At 49.1% G+C, this 23,924-nt stretch overlaps 1 protein-coding gene across 1 annotated transcript in view; it reads left to right on the forward strand.

Moving 5' to 3' along the window:
- The window catches only part of Igf2bp1 (insulin like growth factor 2 mRNA binding protein 1), a 39,999-nt gene extending 16,861 nt beyond the window's left edge, over window positions 1-23,138 (forward strand). The window contains exons 3-15 of the mRNA XM_021645347.2: window positions 7,395-7,443; window positions 7,790-7,841; window positions 10,139-10,202; window positions 11,096-11,377; window positions 12,068-12,202; window positions 14,004-14,126; window positions 14,751-14,886; window positions 16,299-16,421; window positions 16,721-16,840; window positions 17,568-17,642; window positions 18,409-18,540; window positions 18,826-18,939; window positions 21,200-23,138. Of these exons, the coding sequence (XP_021501022.1) occupies window positions 7,395-7,443; window positions 7,790-7,841; window positions 10,139-10,202; window positions 11,096-11,377; window positions 12,068-12,202; window positions 14,004-14,126; window positions 14,751-14,886; window positions 16,299-16,421; window positions 16,721-16,840; window positions 17,568-17,642; window positions 18,409-18,540; window positions 18,826-18,939; window positions 21,200-21,292 (1,498 nt within the window). The 3' untranslated portion in view covers window positions 21,293-23,138. The remainder of the gene's footprint in view (window positions 1-7,394; window positions 7,444-7,789; window positions 7,842-10,138; window positions 10,203-11,095; window positions 11,378-12,067; window positions 12,203-14,003; window positions 14,127-14,750; window positions 14,887-16,298; window positions 16,422-16,720; window positions 16,841-17,567; window positions 17,643-18,408; window positions 18,541-18,825; window positions 18,940-21,199) is intronic.
- Window positions 23,139-23,924: the final 786 nt, after the last annotated feature.

A 23,924-nucleotide genomic window follows, 5' to 3' on the forward strand; every position in this document is an offset into this window, starting at 1 on the left:
AGAGATATTTTTTCCTGATTTTGGAGGAAAGACCTAAAGACAGGAGTCTAGTATATTGTATACTGCAAAAAGCAAATATTGGTGTCTGGTGAGATGGCTTGGTTGATAAAAGGCACCTGCTGCCCAGTCTGGCGACCCGAGTTTGGTTCTTCAGAAACCACAAACTCTAGAGAGTTGACCTGACCTCTGCCCCCCATGCACGAACACTTTGTATGTATGTCTTTTTGTGTCTTTCTGACACATGAAGTAAGTAGATGTAAAAAGTGTGTTTATTGGAGATATCACTGGCTTAGCATGTAGAATCCACAAAAAGTTAAAAGGGGGCATACTGCGGTTGGGTGGGGGTAGTGCTCTCCTGTGATCCCAGCACTCTGGGAGGCAGAGGCAGGCAGAGCTCTGAGCTCGAGGCCAGCCTGGTCTGCAGATCTCGTCCCGGACAGCCAGGGCCACACAGAGAAACAGCAGTAAAAACTATTGAGACAAAGTCATACTATATAGTTAGCCTTGGCTGTCCTGGAACTTGCTATATAGACCACACTGCTCCTGCAGCGACCATGTCAGGTGGCTCCCGACTGGCTGTCCTCGCAGGGCATCCAGCCTCTTCTGGCACCTCAGGACCTGAGCAAATTACACACAGGTTTTCAAAAAGTTGAACAGTAGCATAACAAATTTGCATATTATGTAGACTCTTAAAGTGAAGAGTCAGTTCTTCAGTTGCATGTTATCATGTTTCAGGCCCTCAGAGGCCGAGTGGTTCGTGGCTACCACAGCACGTGGGAGCTGCCAAAATAGCCTGTGGAATTACAAGGCTCCAGCAATTGGACTCTTTCCAGAAATGTCAAGGAAAGTCTGGGAAGCCAGTATTTTACATTTTGTTTAAAGTGTGTGTGTGTGTGTGTGTGTGTGTGTGTGGACAACACTGGGAAGTAGTTCTCCCCTTCCACCTTGTTGGGTCTATAGTTTTTCTCCCCTTACTCAAGACCAGCATCCCCCTGTGGCTTGCGGAGGGGGGGTTAGGGTAGGGTCTCACTATGTAGGCCAGGCTGGCCTTGAACTCAGAGATTCAATTGCCATGGTCAAAAACCATTTCAGATAATCATGTGCCACCATGACTGAGCCTGTGGTTGGTTATTTATTAATAGATAGATAGATAGATTTTATGGTTTAGTGTTTTGCCTTCAGACGTGTGTGGATCGCATGCCCACAGAGGTCAGGAGGAAGCATCAGAGGCCTTGAAACTAGAGTTACAGATGGATGAGAGCCACCAGGTGGGTCCTGGGATCTGGACCTAGGCCTTTTGGAAGAGTAGCCACTGCTCTTGACTGCTGAGCCACCCTCTCCAGCCTTTTGGCTAGCTTTTCGCTGCATTCCAGTTCAGCAGCAGACCCACCACTAGCCTGGCATTAATTTGAAATGCTTCTTGCTGAGTGATGGAACCCAACGAAGGCTTCAGCATGCTAGGCAAGTTGCCCTGGTCTGAGCTACAGCGGCAGCCCCTGACTGTATTCTCTCACTGTTGCATGGGGCAGCTCTCTCTCACTTTGAGAGAGACCTATAGTTTTCAGTGAAAACTTGGACCTCATTTAAATGAGGTTTGCTGTCTGAATGTGTGTGAGGGTCTTTCTTAACTTTGGGTTTATGGATCACATTCCTAAGAAAAAAAGGAAAGCTAATAGTTACTCAGATTTTAGCGTACAGGAAAACCATTTCAGATAAAGTTGCCTGTAGGTAGACCTGCTGACCTGGGGACACAAGACAATTGAGATGAGCCAGTCCTACTGTCCTCCCCCCCCCCTGCCTCCAGGAATGGTTCCCAGAGAGGTGAAGGCTTGCCTAGAGACCACAGGAGGCCGAGCTTGGCCTTGGGCTGGGGTGGACGAGAAGATCCCAGTTTAATCTTGTTTTGGAAGGAGATGAGAGTTTAGGCTTGATTCAAGACTGGGGCCTTTGAGGATTCTAAAGAAAAGCTGCTGGCACCTTCTTCCCTTCCCTCTTTATTCAGCTTTCTCTCCCTTTGAGGGAACTTCTTAAACTGGGGAGAAGCCGGCAGCACGATTGCAGGTGGCACCTCCTGCTCTCACTCTTTCCGAGAATAAGAACTTGATGAGAGATGGCTCTGCAGATAAGCTGACTGACTGTCCTTCCAGAGGACCTGTGTTCCGTTCCAAGCATCCAGCCACCTGTAACTCTGGTTCCAGGGTGTCTTAAGATCCCTTTCTGGCCTTGGCATGGAACACATGTGGGGCACTTAACATACATGCAGGCTCATACATATAAAACAAACAAACAACCTTTAAAAAAAAGGAAGACGCTACAATTCACATGTCCTTAAAAGAACAATAAGCACTGTAAGTGGGGCTGAGACAGGGCGGTTACTCTGAGCTGCTGCTGGCCTAGGCTAGAGTGACTCACAAGAAAAAAGGGGATGGGCGGTACTGGGAATATAGTTTAGAGTGCTTGCCTGGAACCCAAAAAGTCCTGACCTTGAGACCTGGCACCCTACTGTGCATGTGGCACATCCTCGCCTGCAGTTCCAGTAAGGTGGCCGGAGTGTCAGAAGCTTTGTTTCAAAATCATTTAATGTCATTTAACCCAACAGTGTTTCCAATATGCTATAAAAATTGCATTTTAACTAAATCTACACAGCTGGAAAAATAAATTAATAGCTTCAGGCTATTAAGGAGCTTGCCTTTAATCCCAGCACGCTGGAAGGCAGAGGCGAATTTCTGGGTTCAGGGTCAGCCTGGCCTACATAAAGAGTTCAGAGTGGCCGGAGCTATGCAGAGAAACTTTCTTGAAAAAAAAAAAAAAAGAAAGAACCAAAACAACAACAAAAACAATCAAACAAGACAAACCGAAACAAAATGGAAATTAGAATTTTCTTCAACTCCTGGCTTTGGTTTTTAGTTATGAAATCCAGACAAGCCGGGGTGCTGTGGCGCACGCCTGTGATCCCAGAACTAGGGTAGGCAGAGGCAGGTGGATCTCTGAGTTTGAGTCCAGGACAACCAAAGCTACACAGAGAAACCCGGTCTCCCTTAAAAAGAAAGACAAGTCATTCATTGCCAGTCTTAATCTCAGGGCCCTGGGGTGTCAAACAAAGTCCCTGATAGCAAGTACAGTGGGAGGATTGGGTGCTGTAAGATGGATCTAGCACACACCCCTAATCTCAGCCACCCCCACCCCCGATGGGTGTATGCCGGGTTGTGGTTGTACCGCACATTCTTTTGTGCTTCCTCTTTGGATCTGCCCTGGCTGGTCCCCACTGCTCCTCACATCCCCAGGTTGACTTGACAGTGGGCTGGAGGTGAGTTTTCCAGTTACCTTGTGTCTGGTGAGCTGTCTGCCAGGGTTTTCTCCCTGACTGTGGATCAGAGCAGGCAGAGGACATGAGAAAGCTACAGGCCGCTGTTGGTACTTAGGGGCCATTTTGGCTGTTGTAACCAAATGGCCGTTAATGGCCATTGCTGCCAGTTCGCTCTCTTCAACAGTTAGCTGTTTGAGGGAGCCAGCGAGTTTCTCCTGATTTTCTCTCCTTGACCTTCAGCACTAAGACCATGCTTAGGTGGGGTGCCCTCTTTCACACTGCTCAGCCTGGTTTTGGTATTGAACCTGGTTTATTGAAGCAGGGCCCTTGGTCGGGCAAGCAGTGGTATTGGGATAGAGGATTTCAGTCAGGTGGGGCTCCGGGACTCTTTGATAAGACCTTTTTTTTTTTTTTTTCATTGTGATCAACTTTAAATTCAGTAACGACTGTCCAACTGTCACCATCGCTTCCACTGTACCCTCCAGGCTGTTTTCAAGTACCACCAGGAGCTTTATTGGAGGTAGTTTCCACCAGGAGAGACCACTGTGGGGTGAAATAGTTGTGGCTCACCGCCTCAACCTTCCTAATGCTTCGGCTGTGTGATACAGACCTTTACATTGTGGTGACCCCTAACCACAAAATTATTTTTGTTGCTACCTCATAACTAATTTTGCTACTGTTATGAATTGTAATGTAAACGCTTGTGTTTTCTGATGCTCTTAGGTGACCCCCGGGGAAAGGGCAGGTAGTTCGACCTACAGAGGGTGCAACCCACATATTTAGAGCCACAGCAAGTTCTGTCAGCACACCAGCCTAACCCAGTCGACACTAGGCCTCCCATATATGGGGTGAATGAGTTTTCCAAAGGGGGAATTCAGGTTACAGGTCTCAGCATTGCTCTGTGCGGTTTGGGCCTGAAAGGAATTAGATAGCATCACAGTCGATGGAAAACCAGGCTTAGAAGACAAAGGTCCTCGGGTGCCTCCGTTTCCAGGCCATCCCCGTGCGCTTCAGTCAGGGCTGGGGGCTTTGCTGAAAAGGAAGCCTGGGAGGAGCCTAGAGTGGGTTCCCAGGGTGGGGTGTGTGCCCTGGAGGGGTGAGGGAGGGCTGCTGGGATGTCTTTCTTTCATTGGTTGGGTGGCCCTGCCCTCCTCCCTCCCTCTCCTGGAACATTCCAGACATTCCAGCCAATCTGCCTGCCATTGCTTTCTGGATATGGATTAACATCCTTGCAAAGGTTTGATTTCACTGCCACCACCCTTCTCTTCTGGCCTTCTTGAATGGAAGGCCCTGAAACAGTTTGAACAGGGAAGTTTTGGCCTTTGACCTTGGATTGCTCTAATGGACTGTTTTTAAACCAGGCTCCTGTACTGCAGTTGCTTTATGCCTCTTTGCTTGAGCTCATGGGCTGGCAGCCGTCATCTTCCCTCCATCTAAAAGGAGGTGTCCTTGGCTGGGCTACTCCTGCTGTTAAACCAAGGCAGTGTTCATTTCTTTGCTCAGATTCTTGACCGATCAAACATAGTCAGTGTGTCCTATTTGGTCAGCAAAGGTGTTTTGTGAGAATCCCTTACAAAGCTGCTTTTTGGCCAATCCTTGGACCTCGTGCCTAATGGGATGAGGCCTGAGGACTCAGAAGTATGCTTTTTGGCTTCCTGTGTGTGTGTGTGTGAGAGAGAGAGAGACAGAGACAGACAGCAGAGACAGAGGGAGAGAGAACCTCACATAGCTGTATCTGGCCTTGACTTTTTGATCCTCCTGCCAGTGCGCATGCTGCACTGGGATTACAGGCATTTGACGCCATGCTTGTCTTTCTGTGCAGTGCTGGAACTTGAACTCAGGGCGTTGTGCGTGCCAGGCAAGTGCTGTGCACACTGAGTTATATGTTTGACTTTTTTCCCTTCCTCTTTTGTTCTCACTCCAGTGTCACCTTCCAGACTGGCCTACCCCTGGCTCCTTCGTAAGGACTGGCCTACTCCCTGTATCAATCAATCCTGCTTTAGACTCCTTTGTGTTGGGATCACAGGTTGTGCCTTCAGGCCGAGCCGGGTTTCTTTCTGATTCTCACTATATCTTGCGATATAATTTTGTTAGATCAAGTTCATAAACCACAAAGATTCTCTTCCAAGCAGATCCACCCTTCCTTTAGCTGTCCATTCGTTCACTCATTCATTCATTGGCTGGGTTTCCCTGTGTAGCTCTGGTCGTTCCAGAACTCAGAGACCTGCCTGCATCTGCCTCCTACATGCTGGGGTTTGGGAGGCAGGGATTAGGGTTAGGGATGAAGTAGCTAAAGGAGCTACTTCCACCACCACCACCCTGCTCCTTTAGTTCCACACTGGACTCTGCCTTTGGACAGCTAAGGTCAACACATCCATAGTTAGGACACAGCCTTCCGCTTGTGCCCCAGTCCACAGCTGGGGAACAGCTTATCTAGTAGGCTGCTGAGGCCTGAACAACACAAGTGACTGAGCAGATCTTATGTGATGAGTATTTTACGTGTGTGTATGTTGGCCCATGCAGTGTGTGCGTGCAGTGCCTGTGGAGGCCAGAAGAGGGTGTCTCATCCCCTCATTACAGAAGGCTGTGACTCGTCCTGGGTGTGCTGGTTATTAAACCTGGTCCTCTGGAAGAGCATTCAGTACTCTTTAACTGCTGGGTCATCTATCCAACCCCCCGGACCTTGTCTGTGAACTAAGGGTTTGTGCAGGATCAAAGATGTACAGAGATCTAAATGACAATTGACTAACACATCAAGTCAATTTAAATGTCTTAAACTCGGGGATTAAGGTATTGATTTGGGTGGTGAGCGGTTGCTCTGGGAGTTAGCCCTGAACCTGAAAGCATTCCTCAGGGGAAATCACTTTTTTCAGAGTTGAAAGCTGGGATGGAGGAAGTATAGTGTAGTCACCTGGGAAGGAGAAGAAGTTGGTCCTGATGGTGGGCTGTGTGCGCACTAATCACCCTGGAGAACCTTAACCATTCCTGGATGCGTCTATGGTTACACTTTAAGGACTTATTCCAAGTCTTTACTAAGCACTTTACAAATAGTGTCTAATGCCGCCCACGGCCTGTGAGTAGGCATTATCCCTGTTGTACAAAGGGGGAAACTGAGAGATCAGGGCTAATAAGTGGTTTAGATCCCTGGCTGTGCCAGGGCTCAGCCCCTGCACTATTATCTTATGCACTCGTTCGCATATATTGTTTCCCCTAATACCATTCGAGCACCTGGGCCCGGCACTCCGCCTCTTTTGTTCATTGCTGTGCCCCTGCCCCGGGAGCAAAGTAGAGCTTCAAGTCCGTGCCAGATAGAGGTGTTGGATTAATTAATAGTTACTGTCTTACTTGACTTTTTTTTTAAATTATGTACGTGTGGCTATGTTCCTCTGAATCAGGTGCCTGAAGTGGCCAGAGGTAACAGATCCCCTGGAACTGGGCTTCAAGCAGCCATGAGCTGCCTCACCTGGGCATTAGGAGTCAGACTCCGGTCCTGTAAGAGCCGGAGCACCATTTCTCCAGCCCCTTGTAGGGTGGAAGAGAGAAGTATGAAGGAAAGCTAAGGTGTAGCAAGCATCAAAACAATAGGTTCAATCTTTTGCTGCTGTTATGCTAAGAACATCTGGTTCTTTAATGCCTCTGTGGTCCTGCTAGTCTTTAAGGTCTATAAGTGGGCCAGTGAGGGGAGGCCTTCCCCACACTAAAATCTGCCTTCCCGGTTGGGTTGCTATTCTTTTTTTCTGAAATGAGGTTTCCCTGTATATTCTGGCTTCCTGTAATTAATTATGGAGATGAGGCTGATCTCAAACTCAGAGATGCTGCCTGCCTGTCTCTGCCTCCCAAGTGCTGGGATTAAAGGCATGTGCCACCACTCCTGGTTTAGGTTACTAATTTAAGGGCTGGGGGTCTAGCGTGGGACAGACCATGAATTCAGTCCCCAGCACTGGGGAGGAAGCCACTGTTCTACGGTTTTGGTGAAAAAATTAACTGGGATTGGGATTAGAAACTGCTAGGTCATGGGGGCCCAAAGCATCTGGAATTACCATTTCTTAATCCTAACCCTGGAATCCCCTCCCCCCTCTCATTTCAGGAGTCGGAAAATTCAGATTCGAAATATTCCACCTCAGCTCCGATGGGAAGTAAGTGTTTGCGGAAGTAAATGCGCACGTTGGGTGGAGAGCAGAGACTGGACGGGCTGAGAATAAGGAGAGAGGCGTGGTTAGTAGGGTTTCATTTTTCACTCGTGCTCTGGGACAAGAGGAGGTAGGAAGAGTGTCTCTAGGACTTTCTGAGTTGGCTTCAAAAAGGCTCTCAGCACAGAGACAGGTTCATTCCTACAAATTCCAAGGACGCCATCAGCATTTAGGGCCCTAAGAGACGGAACTGAAGGGAATCAAACTGTCTGGCTCGTGCTGGTGCCCCAGAGTTTTGGGCCAGCAGTATTCCAGCCCCGAGGTACTCAGACACCTTCTGCTGCTTCTCCAGGTGCTGGATAGCCTGCTGGCTCAGTACGGGACAGTGGAGAACTGTGAACAAGGTAAGACGGGGTTGACCGGCTTCAGCATCAAGCTGTTCTGTGATTAGATCCACTGCGAAGACCCAGGGTGTAGGGTATAGATAGGGCATAGCACTCCTGGACATACAGGCTGGCCAGCCGGTCCCATCATGTGGATGGCTTACTGTGTGTGGTACCACAAAGCTGGGCTACTGTGCTACAGTGTGGTAGGCAATCTTAACTCCCCTCATTTTTCTCAGTTTTTTTCAGTTTTTTCTTTTTATACAATATTCTGTCTGCCTGCATCTATGCCTGCAGGCAAGAAGAGGGCACCAGATCTCATTATACATGGCTATGAGCCACTATGCAGTTGCTGGGAACTGAACGCAGGACCTCTGGAAGAGCAGCCAGTGCTCTTAACCTGAGCCATCTCTCCAGCCCGTTTTCAATTTTTCAAGACAGGCTTTCACAGTGTAGCTGTGGCTGTCCGGGAACTTGCAGTATAGGACTTGTTGTGTAGATCAGACTGGCCTTGAACTCAAATCTGCCAGCGTCTGCCTCCTGATTGCTGGGAATAAAGGCACGGGCCACCATACAATTCTTTAGCACCCTTTCTCAATGAAGAGCCTTAGTCCCAGGCTTGGAGGAATCTCAAGATGTCAGTAGTTCAGGAGTGGAAATTTGTAGGGGTAGGAACATTTAGTCCTTGCTCTTAAAACCTCTTGAGAGGCAGAGGCAGGATTTCTGTGAGTTTGAGGCCATCCTGGCCTGTATATCAGTTCCAGGGCTATCTAAAGAGACCTTGTCATTACAAGGAAAAAAAATCCTTCTGGGCTTTTGGTGTACTTCTTTAATCTCAGTGCTCAGAAGGCAGAGGCAGGGGATCTCTTATGTTGCCTAATGATTAAAAAAGCACTAGCTGCTCTTCAGAGGACAGGTTTGATTTCCAGCACCCAGAGGTGGCTCATAGCCATCTGTAACTCCAGTTCCAGAGGATCTGGTGCCCTCATCTGACCGTTAAGGGGACATGCAAGCAGAACATCTGCGCATAAAATAAAAAGGAAGAAAAAGGGTTTTTTGTTTTTTTTTTTTTTTAAACCACCCAATTTGCTGGGCATGGTAGCCAGCAAATTAATCCCTGCACTCAGGAAGGCAGAGGTAGACACATCTTTGTGAGTTTGAGGCCAGCCTGGTGTACAAAGGAGTCCAGGACAACTAGGGCTTGTTATACAGAGAAACCTTGTCTCCAAAACAAAACAAAACAAAACAAAAAAAAAACACCACTAACAAAACCCACCGAAAGCCAGGCGTGGTGGAGCCCTCCTTTAATCTTAGCGGATCTCTGTGAGTTTGAGTCCAGGGCTACACTGAGAAACCCTGTCTGGAAAAGCAAAAAGATAACCATCCAAACAGTTTAATCGTTAATAGTCAAAGGGACCCACCGAGGGAAGAGCAGGAAGGCCAATCCAGACAAATACTCGCTGTGGCTTTGAGGGTCTTCTGTTTCTAAGTGTAAGTTCTTTGCAGAGGAAATGAGCTTTGGATGGTTTTGTTGGACACAGCAACACACAGGAACATGACATCCTCACGGATAGCATGTGGGCATCACATCCTGCTTACATCAAGGCAGGCGTTAGTCTCCTCCGTTTATCTTTTCCCTTTGGTGACAACGTGTACGATTTTGCAGCTTTCTGAAGTTCGTAGTGGCAATCCACGCAGGCAGGAGGACTCGCTCCTTCCATTTGTCATTCAGTACCCACCAATCAGCTCTTGGATGGGAGTCATTTTTTTTTTATTCCCCTTTTCCCCCAGGGTTTCTCTGTGTAGCCTTGGCTGTCCTGACTCATTTTATAGACCAGGCTGGCTTCAAACAAGTTACCTCTGTAATGGCTAATCTCACCCACTGGGTGTTGTTTATTTGCTGGTTGAACTTCCCCGGGGTACGTCTGCCTCTAGAGCAGGATTTTATTTGGGGAGGGGGGTGTATTCTCCTTGCTGTGCCATTGCTACATCTGAAAGCCAGAAAGACTCTACTAGCCTGGCATCCAGCGTCTCCAGTAAAGGAGGACTTCCGAAAGTGTCCTTCAAGTGTCTTCTAAGCCCAGTAGTCCACTGCTTTACCCCTACCCCACTTTTTTTTTCTTGGTTTTTCGAGGCCAGGTTTCTCTGTAGCTTTGGCTGTCTTGGACTCTTTGCAGACCAGGCTAACCTCAAACTCAGTGATCCGCCTGCCCCTGCTCCCCGTGTGCCGGGATTAGAGATGGGCTTCCCTGCTCCTTTACCTGTAAACAGGTTGGGGCTTGTTGGCAGAGCTGTGACTGGTTGTGTTGTCTCTACAGTGAACACGGAGAGTGAGACGGCAGTGGTGAACGTCACCTACTCCAACCGGGAGCAGACCAGGCAGTGAGTACCTCCGGAGTGGGGCTGGCTTCTCTCCTGGGAGCTCCATGACTGGAGGAGCCTGTGGCCGGAGTTCAACAGCTGGTTTCTGAAAATGGTTCAGCCAACCCTAGGATCCCACAAAAGGTCCTTTCAGGAGCCATGTTTCAGAACTTTCTCTAAAAATGAACTGAAGGGGCAGGAGGTGGGGCGATGGCTGGGAGCAAAGACTCTGGGCACCTGGGACTTCAGAGTCCTGGACTGTGGTGACGGCGCCATCTTTTGGTTATGAGGGGGAACTGCCTCGTTCAAAATGGGTGGCTCAAGAGTGTGTGAGACCCTGGTGTCCTCCAGCTCACTTAGGTAGCCAAGGGAGACCCTGAAGTCCTGATTTGTAGTCCCTGTTTTCTGAGTGTTGGGATTATGGGTGTGCATTACACATGGGATCCCCCCGGCTGGTTTGCTTCTAGGCAGCTTGAACCGCCACCCTTACCTCACAGGCTCGCCTCATTATCCCTTAGGATCAGCATTTACAGTTCTCACTCTGTGAGTGGACAGAACACAGGTTGTGTACACTGATTGCTTTTAGCTCTCTGGCTGTCACAGGGTTTTGCCACATTTTGTTTTTTTATTTTCCTGCTCCAGCACTTTCCAGTGGTCTTAGTGAAAGTTTTTTTGTGAACAATAAATTGCAAGGAAACGTAGCATTGCTGTATCAACTACTTTTCCCTCAGTGTGTCCTCTCATAGACCAGAAGGTTCCCTAGTGATGGTGGGTGGCAGACAGATGGGTATCTCCCCATCTTTAGGGTATCCCCCGACTGTGCCCCTCTGTAACTCAGGAGGTGCTTTGTGTAAGAAAGGCGCTTGGTGTGATTGGCATGAGTTGGAGTAACCATTGGACTTACCTGTTCCCAGAGCCATCATGAAGCTAAACGGCCATCAACTGGAGAACCATGCCCTGAAGGTCTCCTACATACCTGATGAGCAGATAGCACAAGGCCCTGAGAATGGGCGCCGGGGTGGTTTTGGCTCTCGGGGCCAGCCCCGGCAAGGATCGCCCGTGTCGGCAGGGGCTCCCGCCAAGCAGCAGCAAGTGGACATTCCCCTCCGGCTTCTGGTGCCCACGCAGTATGTAGGCGCAATCATTGGCAAGGAGGGTGCCACCATCCGCAACATCACAAAGCAGACTCAGTCCAAGTGAGTGCTGGGAGGGGCAGGTGGGTGCGGGAAGAGATTGCGGCCTGGTTTGCTCATCAGCACTTCTCTCCTGGGGGTTGTGGCTTGGGACATGGGTGGTCAGTGTTACCAGTGTTTCCTCTGTGTGAGGGTTGGGCACATGAAGAGGCAGAATAGGTCTCTGGCCCATACGCTGTCACCAGCAGAAAGAGTCGCCCCAGGAAATCCAGACCTGTGGGTTGGGAATCAGCCACTCCTCAGGCATTCTTTGATAAGTGTTCACTTAATGGTGGGCAGCCTGGCTGGAGTCAGGGCTCTTTGGCATCAGAAATAATTTCTGTCCTGCCTCCTGCTTTCCTCCTCTCTGCAGATGGTTGGTGCTTATAGGAAAGAACGGTTCAGGTTGTGTCCTTCACATAGTAAATCACTATTACTTACTTGGGACAGTGAGTGTCCCTGATACATTGCTTGAAAAGGGGGAAACAGTCTCAGCCACACAGCTTGGGAGTGTCCCCACCCAGCAGCTGTGGGGTGGACTGCATTAGAGCAAGTCCTGGCTGTGGTCGCCTGGCCCCTTGTTGACTTTCCCAGTTCTATACTTGACAGGCCCCATTCCAAGGAGAGTGGATTCTATGCCTTTGCTTGACAAGACATGGGGGGGGGTCCCGTGTTTTTGGAGACAACTAACCAGCTTTGTCTTGTGTTCCTCAGGATAGATGTGCACCGGAAGGAGAACGCGGGAGCTGCGGAGAAGGCCATCAGTGTGCATTCAACCCCAGAAGGCTGCTCCTCCGCCTGTAAGATGATCCTGGAGATTATGCACAAGGAGGCGAAGGACACCAAAACGTAAGTAAGAAGGATACAGCTGCACTTGGAGACTGCTGCCCTAGGAGTCAAGTCTGGGACCTCACACGTGCCAGGCAGAGGCTTTGCCACTGAGCTACACCCCAGCCTCTACACACCTGTTAATAGCAGTGAGACAGATTAGGAGTTGAGAACTGCACACAAACACAGAAGCTACAAGATCTTTCCCTAATCATCTCGAAAGTTTATGTATTCATGATATTTATATTTGTGTTCATATACACGTATGTATGTTTGTGTGTGTATATATGTGTGTATTAGAATCTTTGTAGATGGAGTGTGCAGATGAATGCCCATGTGTGTTAGCACCGAGGGTCAGACTGAAATGATGCTCTATCTATATGCCTTTATAAATTTTTTGTCAACACATCTGTCAGTAAATATAAAGCCCCCTACAGAGAGAGAGAAGCGACACAGGGCTTGAAATGCAGCCCGGTAGCATGAAGTAGATGCCTGCATGTTGAGACCCGGGTGTGGGTCCACTAATGCAAATCAGTATAGAGGTTCACTTTCACTACTTTCTGAGTCTTTGGTTCTGGCTTCTTTTGTATGGATGGGGGTGTTTGGGGCAGATCGCTGTACCCCAAGCTAATCCTGAACTCTTCTGACTCCTGAATGCCCAGTTACAAGCATGCACCACCATGCTTGGCTTCAGTTTCTGTTTTGTGTTCTTGAGAATGGCTCTGGGAGGTGGAGAGATGGCACAGTGGTTAAAAGCACTGTCTGCTCTTCCAGGGTTCAATTCCCAGCACCCACATGGTAGCTCATAAACACCTGTAAGGTGGTCTGTTGCCCCCTTCTGGCATGCAGGTGTACCTGGTGTACCTGCAAATAGAGGGCTCATACATTTTTAAAGAAAATTTCTTTTCCACCTGCATTAGGACCAGAGTTAAGATCCCATCATTCATACTGGATGACTCACAAACCCTTGCAACTCAAGCTCCAAGGGATCCAGGGCCGCCCCTTCTGGCTTCCATGGGCATCTTCACACCTTCTCATTCTCTCTCTCTTAAATACATACATACAGTCTTTTAAAAGAGAGAGGGGCTCTTCCCCCGGCTATGAGCTTGTGGTCCTCCTGAGTACTGTGATAAGTATATCATCACATTTTCTTGTGTGTGGTATGTGTGTGCATACACACTTGTTTGTTTGCTTTCAAGGCAGGGCATCTCTGTGTAGCCCTGGCTGTCTTGGAACTCCCTCTGTCGATGAGGCTGGCTTCGAACTCAGAGCTCCACTTGCCTCTGCTGGGATTAAAGCCATACTCCACCACTGCCTGGCTTCCTCCCCTCCCCCCATACAGCCTTACTGGGATGCAATTAGTATAATAATGCTGTTTGTGTTTGTAGACATGTTGTCTAGATTGGCCTAGAATTCCTGGGCTCAATGGATCCTTCAATCTCAGCTGCAGTAGCTGGGACTGTAGACTGCTGCCTTACCTCTTTCACCTTGGGCGTGGAGCCTGGGCCTCATGCATTCTGGGCCAACAGTACTACTGAGCTAACGCCCCCCCCCCCCAGTCCAATTGCTCGTTTTGTCAAGTGTGCAGTTTGATGAGTTTCGATTTGTGTATGGTAGTTAGTACCTGTTGGCCCTGATCACAGTTGAGGCAAAGCTATGGCTCCCATATTTCACCCTTCCTCCCACAGTCCAGCCTCGTCCACCCATTTCTCTGTTTATGAAACTGATCTCCCGTGCATTTCATAATCTGATACTTGCTCTGGTTTTATGGTTGGGTCTTTGTTGACACTATTGACTGGGCTGCCCTCTGCTTCCTCCCCAGGGCAGATGAGGTTCCCCTGAAGATCCTGGCCCATAATAACTTCGTGGGCCGACTCATTGGCAAGGAAGGGCGGAACTTGAAGAAGGTGGAGCAGGACACGGAGACAAAGATCACCATCTCATCGTAAGGCTCTCATTGGGGCCCTTTACAGCACTGCTGAGCACAGGGACCTCGGCACTGAGCCTTCGCACCTGCCTCTTAAATGGGGAGGAATGGGGAAGGGGTGATATCATCTCCCGTGAGGGCTGGAGTGAGTGCCATAGTACCTACCCCAAAAAAGCCTGCAGGGAGTGAGCGCCTGGGCTGGACATGTGTCTGGTACTGAGAGAAGTACACAGACCTGGGTCCTTTTCAGCCTTGGCACGCTGGGCTGCCTCTAAAGAACCAGTGGCAGGCACCGGCTAGCTGTCCGTAAGCACCCTGCCTCTCCATTTCCTGAGAGACTGGCCTGTTTGCAGAGTAACCCTACTGCGGAACAGCGCAAGTAAAGGGCTGCCTGCGGCCAGCCTGCCTGTTGGGCGAGCACAACCTTTCATGATATGTTGTATTTCCACAGAAGGGATTTCTGTGGTAATTCTGTTCTCCTTGTCCTGGCTATCTGAAGGCTGGAGATAAGACTTCCTTCATAGAAGTTAAACAGCCTCTTGAAGTGCTGGACCCCTAACTCAGCTGGTCTTTTGACCCAACTGAGGCCTGGTCCCAGCCCTGCGCTGCCCACTCCTTGACTTTGTCTTGCTCTCTTGCCAGGCTTCAGGATCTCACTCTCTATAACCCTGAGAGGACCATCACTGTGAAGGGGGCCATTGAGAACTGCTGCCGGGCCGAGCAGGAGATCATGAAGAAAGTTCGGGAGGCCTATGAGAATGACGTGGCTGCCATGAGTGTGAGTGAGAGGTGGCGCTGTGCCTGTTGTCGAGAACTGAATCTAGGCCCTGGAGAGAGACAAAAACTGAACCTCTGAGCTATATCCCTAGCCTGTCTTGTAACCTTCTCAGAATTTAGCAGCAGGCAGGTGACCAGGATAATCTTGGAGCATCACTTTCTTTTAATATACATTGGTGTTCTGCCTGCCTGTATGTCTGTGTGAGGCTATCAGATCCCCTAGAACTGGAGTTACAAACAGTTGTGAGCTGCCATGTGGGTGCTGGGAATTGAATCCTTTGCAAGAGCAGCCAGGGCCCTTAACCACTGAGCTACCTTTCCATCCCCTCAGTTTATGCTTTTGAACTCGACTCATCTACGTTTGTCTTCGTGGTAGTGGTGGTGCTAGGGATCAAATCAGGGGTCTTGTACATTGTTAGTAAAGAATCTGCTGCTGGAAATAGGTGACTGTATTTACTCAACATGGCTCCTTTTCCGTCTCCTGGGTTGGAGTCGGGGCAGAATCTTGGCTTTCGTAGATCTGTGATCTATATGATGTGATGTGTTCTCTTCCAGTAAAACCTGTGTACTCTAGTAGACAGAAGGGTCGCGATTTCAGCTGTTTTTTTCTGAGCCAGCTAGAGGCTAGCTTGTAGGCTGGAACTGACTTCAGTCCTCCTACCTTAGTGTTCCAAATGCTGGGCCTATGGGCATGTGTGAGCGTGCCCAGCTCTTAGGATTTTCTTTCTTGTTTGAAATGTGTGTGTGTAATTAGATGTGTACATATATAGGCCAGAGAGGACATCCTGTCTCCTGCTCTATCACTCACCCTCTACCAAACCTGGAGCTGGGTGGGTGACAGCAAGACCCAGCAGTCCTATCTCCGCCCCTCAAACCCCACTGGGCTTAGGGGCAATGTGAGGATTTCCGTGGGCTTTGGTGCCCATATTCATGTCCTCAGTGCGCTTACCCACTGAGCCATCTTCCCTGCCCCTACCTTCTGGTTTTGCTTGTCACCATCCTGTCTTGTTCATTTGAGACTGCATCTTGGAACTTGGTAAGTAGACCAAGCTAGCCTTTAGCTCAGAGATTCATCTGCCTCTGCCTCTCAGTGTTGGGATTTTTTTTTTTTTTAAAGATTTATTTCTTTATTTTACATACATGGCAGAAACAACTAAGGAGGCTGTTGGCTGCCTTCCTGCTAGGGCTTAAACCATTTAGTCCAGTGAGGAATCTCTGTGGCCCAAGGGAAAGCACAATGCCAGGCAGGTTTTTGTACAAAAGCAAATAAATAACTCCTGTGGGGTGCAGGCTTGCTCTGGGGTTACTGACCCCTAGAGCCACAAACCAGGGCCCACCTGGGTCCATCAGCAAGCTGACCCATGCAGCAGGGCCCGTTAGCAAACTGATGTGTGCCTCGCCTCTCTCCTCCAGTTACAGTCCCACCTCATCCCTGGTCTCAACCTGGCTGCTGTAGGTCTCTTCCCAGCTTCGTCCAGTGCCGTTCCACCTCCTCCCAGCAGCGTCACTGGGGCTGCGCCCTATAGCTCCTTCATGGTAGGTGAAAGTTCTTATTACTGTGGTCCTATCCTGAATATCGGGACTTGGGACATTGGCGAGAGGGAGGGAAGAGGGAGGTCTGCAGTTAGAATGTCAGCTACAAAGAAAGGAACCCAGCTGAGTCATCAGCCCTGGTGGGGGCAGCAGCTTTCCATTTGATTTTGCTTTCCTTTAGTCAGCTGGGTGCCGGCATCTGTGCCTTTTGGAGGCTGTAAGGTAGCAGGGTGGAGGGGCCCCTGGGTGCTGCCTACGCCCACTCCCTAGTCCTTTGTGGTAAGAGTTCCCTGTCTTGGCAGCAGGCTCCGGAGCAGGAGATGGTACAGGTGTTCATCCCTGCCCAGGCTGTGGGTGCCATCATCGGAAAGAAGGGCCAGCACATCAAACAGCTCTCCCGCTTCGCCAGCGCTTCCATCAAGGTGATTTGCTCCTGAGTTCTTCCGGGGCTAGTATGTACTCCAGCCCTCTTCACACGTTGCAAAATGAAAGCCCAGACCCTTGTGTCGTCTTCAGTGCTTCTAGGTTTCCAGGCTAGACAGGACAGGAGGCCAGATTGACATAGACAGCAGGCTGAGTGAGATTCTGCCACAAAGTAGAAGGACCCAGCCCCAGCCCCATTCCAAACCAGCATTCCCACCTCCTGCTGGACTCCAGCAAGTCTCAGTTTCCTGGTGTGGGATCCAAGGAAGCACGTGGTGCCTGGCAGTGAGCGCTTTGTCTGTGTCTGCCTTCTTTAACCACCCTGGATTCAGGATCCGGGAGAGCAAGGAGACTTGTCATTAGGAAGCCAGTGCTGTTGATCTCTCATGTCCAAATTCGTGGCTTCATTCAATGGCATTTAAAGCTTTGTGATTTCCCTCCCTGACGGCAGGGAGGTGTAGCCACTGCCTTCTCTACCCAGTCGTCTCATAGTTCCTCTTGGTGGCTGGCTGGTTGTGGTCCTACTGTGACAGTGTCTGAGGCAGGTCCTGCTAGCTTGCTGCCCGTGCTGTCATCACCCAGTTCTTGTGTGAAACAGGAACTTAGGCTTGAGGCTTTGGTTCCCTTCCCCTCTCAGAGCTGACGGTGGGAGGGAACTAGAGGGGCTGGTGAGGCCTTCGCCTCCCCCCAGAAGCAGCTCCCCCTGACCAACTGCGTGCTTTGTAGATTGCTCCACCAGAAACACCTGACTCCAAGGTTCGAATGGTCATCATCACTGGACCCCCAGAGGCACAGTTCAAGGTTTGATCTATATTTTTTTCCTCACGATGGATACAGGGGAACTGAGGTTGGGAACTTAATACATTCAGGAAAAGGGTTGGGTTGGCTTCTGTTAGCTGTCAAATTCCCATCACTTATGACTTGCAGTCATTTCTACTGGATACACAGTTGCAAAGCTGCCTCAAGTATGCTGTCAAGCTTAATTTCTGCTCATTCCCCCCTTCCTCCCTCACTTCCTCATGGTCCACACAGGAGTGTGGGCAAGAAGGGGATCTGGGGTGTTTGCATTTGAGGTCAGCTCCCTTTCTCTGTGGCTATGCTGCTTTAGCTGATCTCCGTGAGGATAGACTGGGCAGCTTTCTAGGCACCCAACGAGTGTCCATTCCTGGGTGTAATGCGCTGGTTTTTACCACATCCACATAAGTCATCCCAGAACCTCTAAGTGTGGGAAGAGATTATGTCCGTTTCAGGGTCTCCGTATGGAATTCTAGCTGGTCCCAAACTAGCCAGCCAGACTAAGTTGGCTATGAACTTTTGGTAATCCTCCTGCCTCTGTAGTGTGGGACATTCATTTACTCATGGGTCTTAACCCGAGGGTCTCCAGCGTTACAGGTTATCATAGGAAACACTGAGGGTTACCCGCTGGAGGCACAACCATCTGCCTTAACTGGTTGGTCTTCCTGGGTAGAATTCTGGCCAGTTGGATGGAAAAGGCTAGGCCTCAGTTTGGAACTACACTGCTTCCACCTAGATACCTGGCCTTTTAACCGTGACCTCCTCTCCCTAGGCTCAGGGAAGAATCTATGGCAAATTGAAAGAAGAGAATTTCTTTGGTCCCAAGGAGGAAGTAAAGCTGGAGACCCACATCCGGGTTCCAGCTTCAGCAGCTGGACGGGTCATCGGCAAAGGCGGCAAAACGGTGAGCTCTGAGGGCTGAGCTGGTCTCTAAAACCCACACCTTTCCCTAGCTTTTTCACCTCTAGCCTCATTTGTCCACTGGCTTGATTTTACTTCCCAACACCTGGTGCCTGAATCCTTCCATGTTTCATTCACCCTCTAGTCCCACCATTTTTTCCCCTTCTTTTGGTGCTAGGTCTTGAACCCAGGACCCCATGTGCAAAGCATTCTACCACTGAGTTGCCCTCATCCCTCTATGCACATTTCATTGCTGGTGCTCTGAGCTCTCTGACCACTCCACCCCTAGGTGAATGAGCTGCAGAACTTGACCGCAGCTGAGGTGGTAGTACCAAGAGACCAGACCCCAGATGAGAACGACCAAGTCATTGTTAAGATCATCGGACATTTCTATGCCAGCCAGGTATGTACCATCCTCCAGAGGACTCGGGAGCCAGGAGCAGAGCCATGGAGGAGGGCTGTCAAGGTTGATCTGTGTGATTTGCATAGGTCCTATGTAGGACCTATCCATAATCTCCCTGCTCTGGGCTGGTTTGGTCTGGTTCAGCATGCAGGGGTAAATGAATGTGTTCCCGTTTAGTCCTCAGTGGGTAAAGTGCTTACAACTACTGTGGGGTGTGGAGATGCACGCCTTTAATCTCAGCACTCAGGAGGCAGAGGCAGGTGATCTCTGGGTTAGAGGCCAGCCTGGGCTACATACAGAAACCCTGTGTGTGTGTGGGGGGGGGTGCTCACCACCAAGTGAACCTAAGTGCAGTCTCCAGTGCCCACATAGTGGCAGAGAACCAACTTCTGCAAATCAGCTCATTTATGTTTATCAATGCTTATTTATGAAATTTATGACTGTGTGTGTTCTCTATTCAAAGTGTCTGTAGTTGTCTTGAACCCCTTTTGAGCTGGATCAGAAGTTAGTATTCAGCCTCCTTCGTGGAAGGATGACAATAAGACTAGTGACAGCCTGGGTTTTCTTTTCAGGCCTCTCCCAATGCTCTCCTACTCCCTGTTAAACCCTCTGGCCTACCACTAACTCACCATCTATTCAAATGAGGCTGGCTTTCCAGTAAAACCTCTGCTTCAGCCTCCTGAAAGCTGCGGTCACAGGTGTGTCCCTGTACCTGGCTTTGTATCATTTGTAACTCAACCCCTTTCCTGCTAGTCAGTGGGGTGGCTCTGAAGCCAGGAAGCTAAGCAAATCTTATGTTCAAATTTTCATTGACCCTCTGCAAGGGGAGGAAAATAGGATTGACAAAGGAGCACTCCTAAACCCTCAAACATCATCACCCTAGTACTATATCTGTAGTTTACCAATGTGCTGTGGCTTCCCCTGGGGGCTGCTTGAGCAATTAGGGGGCAAAACTCATGCTTTCAGCTCAAACACACACACACACACACCCTTTCTGCCTGCTCTGTTACCTGGGATTGGCAGCAATATTTTAAGGATCTTTGGGAAGCGGTGAAAGCCACAGGAATGATAGCTAAGATTTATGGTCATAATAGTCCCAGCATTGTCTCACAGGCTTTGTGGCTATGAACTCCGTTAAGCCCCCTAAGAACCACATTATTCAAATGAGGGAAATGAGGCTTGTAAGGTTGATGGTGGTGTGTCCCGGCTCACGCAGTGCCAGGTGCATTGCATACACTGTCTCAGTTACTCAGAAAAAGGAGTCAGTGGAAATTATGTAAAATATCAAGGCCAATGAGAGCCTTCCTTCTCTCTCCCTTTCTTCGTGTGTGTGTGTGTGTGTGTGTGTGTGTGTGTGTGTACACAGACTCACTATCTAGCCTACACTAGTCTCAACTCTTGGGAAGTCTTCTTGCCTTTATCTCACATGTTGAAATCATACCTGGTCTGAACTCAGACACTGAAGATGGATGGACCAGCATCTTCAGTCAAGCACTCACTCCCTTTATGGAAAGGAGACAGGCGGGTGAACCCATGTGGATTCCGCTTTGCCTTTGGCTTTTTATTCTTCCTCCTGGAGAAAAGATCACTATGTGGTCCTGATGTGGAGCTTGCTACATAAACCAAGCTGGCCTCTAACTCATAGATCCATCTGCCTGTGCCTTTCGAGTACAGGGATTAAAGGCAGGGACCACTACTTCTAGTGGGAGGAACTTTTTTTGGATTTCCTTTTCTTTTTTCAATGTTAATGGGTGTTTTGCCAGCCACAACGTGTATGCCTGTGTACCTGTGCGCAGGGCCCTCAGAAGCCAGAAGATGGCATTGGAAAAACAAGACTTAATAGTTGTTAGCTCCCAGGTAGGAAGTGGGGTATAAACATGTTATGAACCAGGGTCCTGAACAAGCCTCCAGGGCTTGTAACTGCTGAGCCATCCTTCCAGCGCCAACACAAGACATTTCTAAGAAGCGAAGTGGAAGCTTCATCCATTTTCATAGAGCAACTGAGTGTGCCATCGCTGCTGGGTACGCCGTGCCTGGGCGCCTCACCTCACTGTCCCTTGCATGGTAGTTTTAGGTGGCCCCATCTAATTTAGGGTTGAGATATCATGAAATGTCTCCATCCCAGGAGCTGCCATACCATTTCGGCTTCTTCCTCTATGTAGTAGAGTCTGTTGTGTCACGAAAGCCGTTTCTGTTTCTGGTGTGCAAAGCTTCTCTCTTTGGAGGTCCTCACCTTCGTCCTTGCCTGTTCTCAATGCAGATGGCCCAGCGCAAGATCCGAGACATCCTGGCTCAGGTTAAGCAGCAGCACCAGAAGGGGCAGAGCAACCAGGCCCAGGCACGGAGGAAGTGACCCCGCCCCCTCCTGTCCTATTGGGCTCCAGATCAGCAGGCAAAACGCAGAGCTGGAGGGCAGTGGAGAGCCCGCGTGCTCTTCCCAGCAGGCCTGAGAATGAGTGGGAATCAGGAGCCTTTGGGCCTGGCTGGAGATCAGGTTTGCACACTGACTTGAAAAAAAATGTTTCAGTGAGGAATCCTGATCTCTCGCCCCCAATTCAGCCAGCTGGCCACGGCCCACCCCTTGGCATATCACCATTGCAGTTGTAGCTCGGGTTGCTTTTAAACGTGGATTGTTATGAGGAAGTTCTCCAGCTGTCAGAAGGACGGGTCAGATCCCAGTGGGGAAGAGAAATAAAATTTCCTTCAGGTTTTCTAAAACCTTAAAGGATGGTTTGTTTCTTGACCCCTCTTCCCCATTCTTGCCTTCTTGGTTATTTGATGAAAATTCCTCCCCTTCTTAATGCCTCGACCAACACCTTACCTCTTCCTGTATTCATTTACACTGCTATAGCCTTGTTATTTTAGGGAAGGGACGTTGAGGGAAGAGGGCTGGAACACAGCTTTGTGGAGAACACTTGTCTATAGTTGAATTTTGATCCTTCCTTAACCAGCCATTGGGAACAGCAACATGTAAAGAAGGAGAGAGATGATACTTAAAGTAAATACTGATCCACGTTTAAAAGGAGGCCTTGGGCTAAGGATAGAGCTCAGTGGTCAGAGTACTTGCCTGGCATGTGCAGGACCCTGGGTTCCATCTTTGGCATCACAAAGAGGAAAAATATTTCCATGCCCTTATGGTTGAGATATTGCAGATCACCATCTTGGAAAATTGGCACAACTAAAATTTCTCCCAGGCAGCTGGGGCTCCCCCACCAAGATTCCCCCCTCATTTAAGCCCCTCTAACCTTGCGGGTCCTGCTCGGTGCCCTGGTACACATGGGTGTGCTGCGTGCTCAGCAGGGTAGGGGCTGACCTCTGTCCCTGATTCCCATCATTCTCAGGCGGATTTTATATTTTTTTAAAGTCTATTTTAATGATCGGATGTATGAGCTCTGGGAAGGGGGTGTGAGCTCCCTTTGATAAAGTCTCAGTTCCATGGAGGAGTTGAGTGGCCCCAAGGTGCTCTCGCTCCAAGCCGTGTGTGCTCTTAGGAGGGCTGGGGTAGGCATCGCGCTGTGTCCCCACCACAGCACTGCTTCCTTGCGGTGGGACTACAGCCCGACCCCCGAGCTCCCAACAAAGCTTAAAGTCATCTTCTGGCAGACTTAGTAAATTGGAGACTATTGCTTCTGTTTTTATTCTAGAGGAGTATTTGACTGACTGCTTATGCCTCCATGAATTGTCATTGTCATTATGAAAGGCATGCCTGGAAACAAACTTCAGATTACCAGCAGCATTGTGCACAAAGGGATGAACATACCTAACTTATTAATTTAGCAGGCTCAAGGAGATCCTGTTGGAAGTTCAGCCCTTACGGAGGTAGGCGGCCACCATTGAGGTCCCGCCTTCCCTCCTGATACTGTACTGAATGTAATGCATATTAGCCAGGTAATGCACTTTAGCTACCCTGGACAATACTGTCAAGTGTGCTGGGAAGAAAGGAAGGCTCCTCTCTGCATGTGGAGAAGCCCATGCACCGAGCTCCCCTCTTCCAGACATTGCAAGGACAACAGTGACAAAGCAACCATGACATGTGGGTGGAGCCAGGCAGTGCTGTGCTAAGTGAACTACCTCAAGGTGTGAAGTTACCTCAGCAATGATTTCCCTTTGTTCCCTAAACCCCGGTTTTTAATTTTCTTTTTTTTTTTTTAAATTTTTTAATTTTTTTAATTTTTTGCGGCTTGCTGATATTTTATATAAAAAAGAAAAGCAAAAGAGAAGCTGATAGTCTTGAATATTTTATTTTTTTAATGAAAAGAAAAAAATAAGAAAGTTATGTTTCATAATTTCTTACATGAGCCAGTAACTCTTTAGGAGCTCTGTGGAGAACAGGCCCTGTGGGGAAAGGTGGGGGTTGGGGGCTGGATCCCGGGGAGGAGGCCAAGGTGGAGCAGGTAACCACAAGGGTGACGTCCCAGGACCTTGCCAGGATCTGATCTCTGACCTCAAAGCAGGATTTAAGATCTAGCAGAGCTTGAACCCTTGGGGACCAAACAGAAGTGTCCACTAACCAAAACTGACTGTGGGCACTCTTCCGCCTCCCTCTCTGATGAGACAGTACCTCAGCTGGGTTTTCCCACATTATTTTAAGATATTGCCTCTGTTTTATCGAGGAGAGAAATGATAACTAAAAAATATACCCTTTTAAGAAAATCTGTATTTCTTTAAAAATATGGGAGCCAAGATTCCATTTATGGGAGAAAGACAAGGCCATACCCTCTCTCTGTCAGAGAGGCCCGCCATGTTTGTCATTGCGGTGCTTTTTGTGTTTATTTTTTGGTTATTGTTTCATTTCCATCCACCTCGCTATTCTAGTCTGTATCATTCAGAGACTGCAGGGCAAGCAGATCCTCAGTAACGGCCCTCCCCCACCTCCCTGTCTTCTTTAGGTTGATCTGGTTGATTCTAAAAGCGGACCTGTTAAATTCTTGATTATTACTATTATTATCTCTTAGGGTTGTGAGTAGCCAAGAGGGGGAGGAGAG

This window comes from Meriones unguiculatus, chromosome 7, assembly GCF_030254825.1.
Source record: "Meriones unguiculatus strain TT.TT164.6M chromosome 7, Bangor_MerUng_6.1, whole genome shotgun sequence".
NCBI lineage: Eukaryota > Metazoa > Chordata > Mammalia > Rodentia > Muridae > Meriones > Meriones unguiculatus.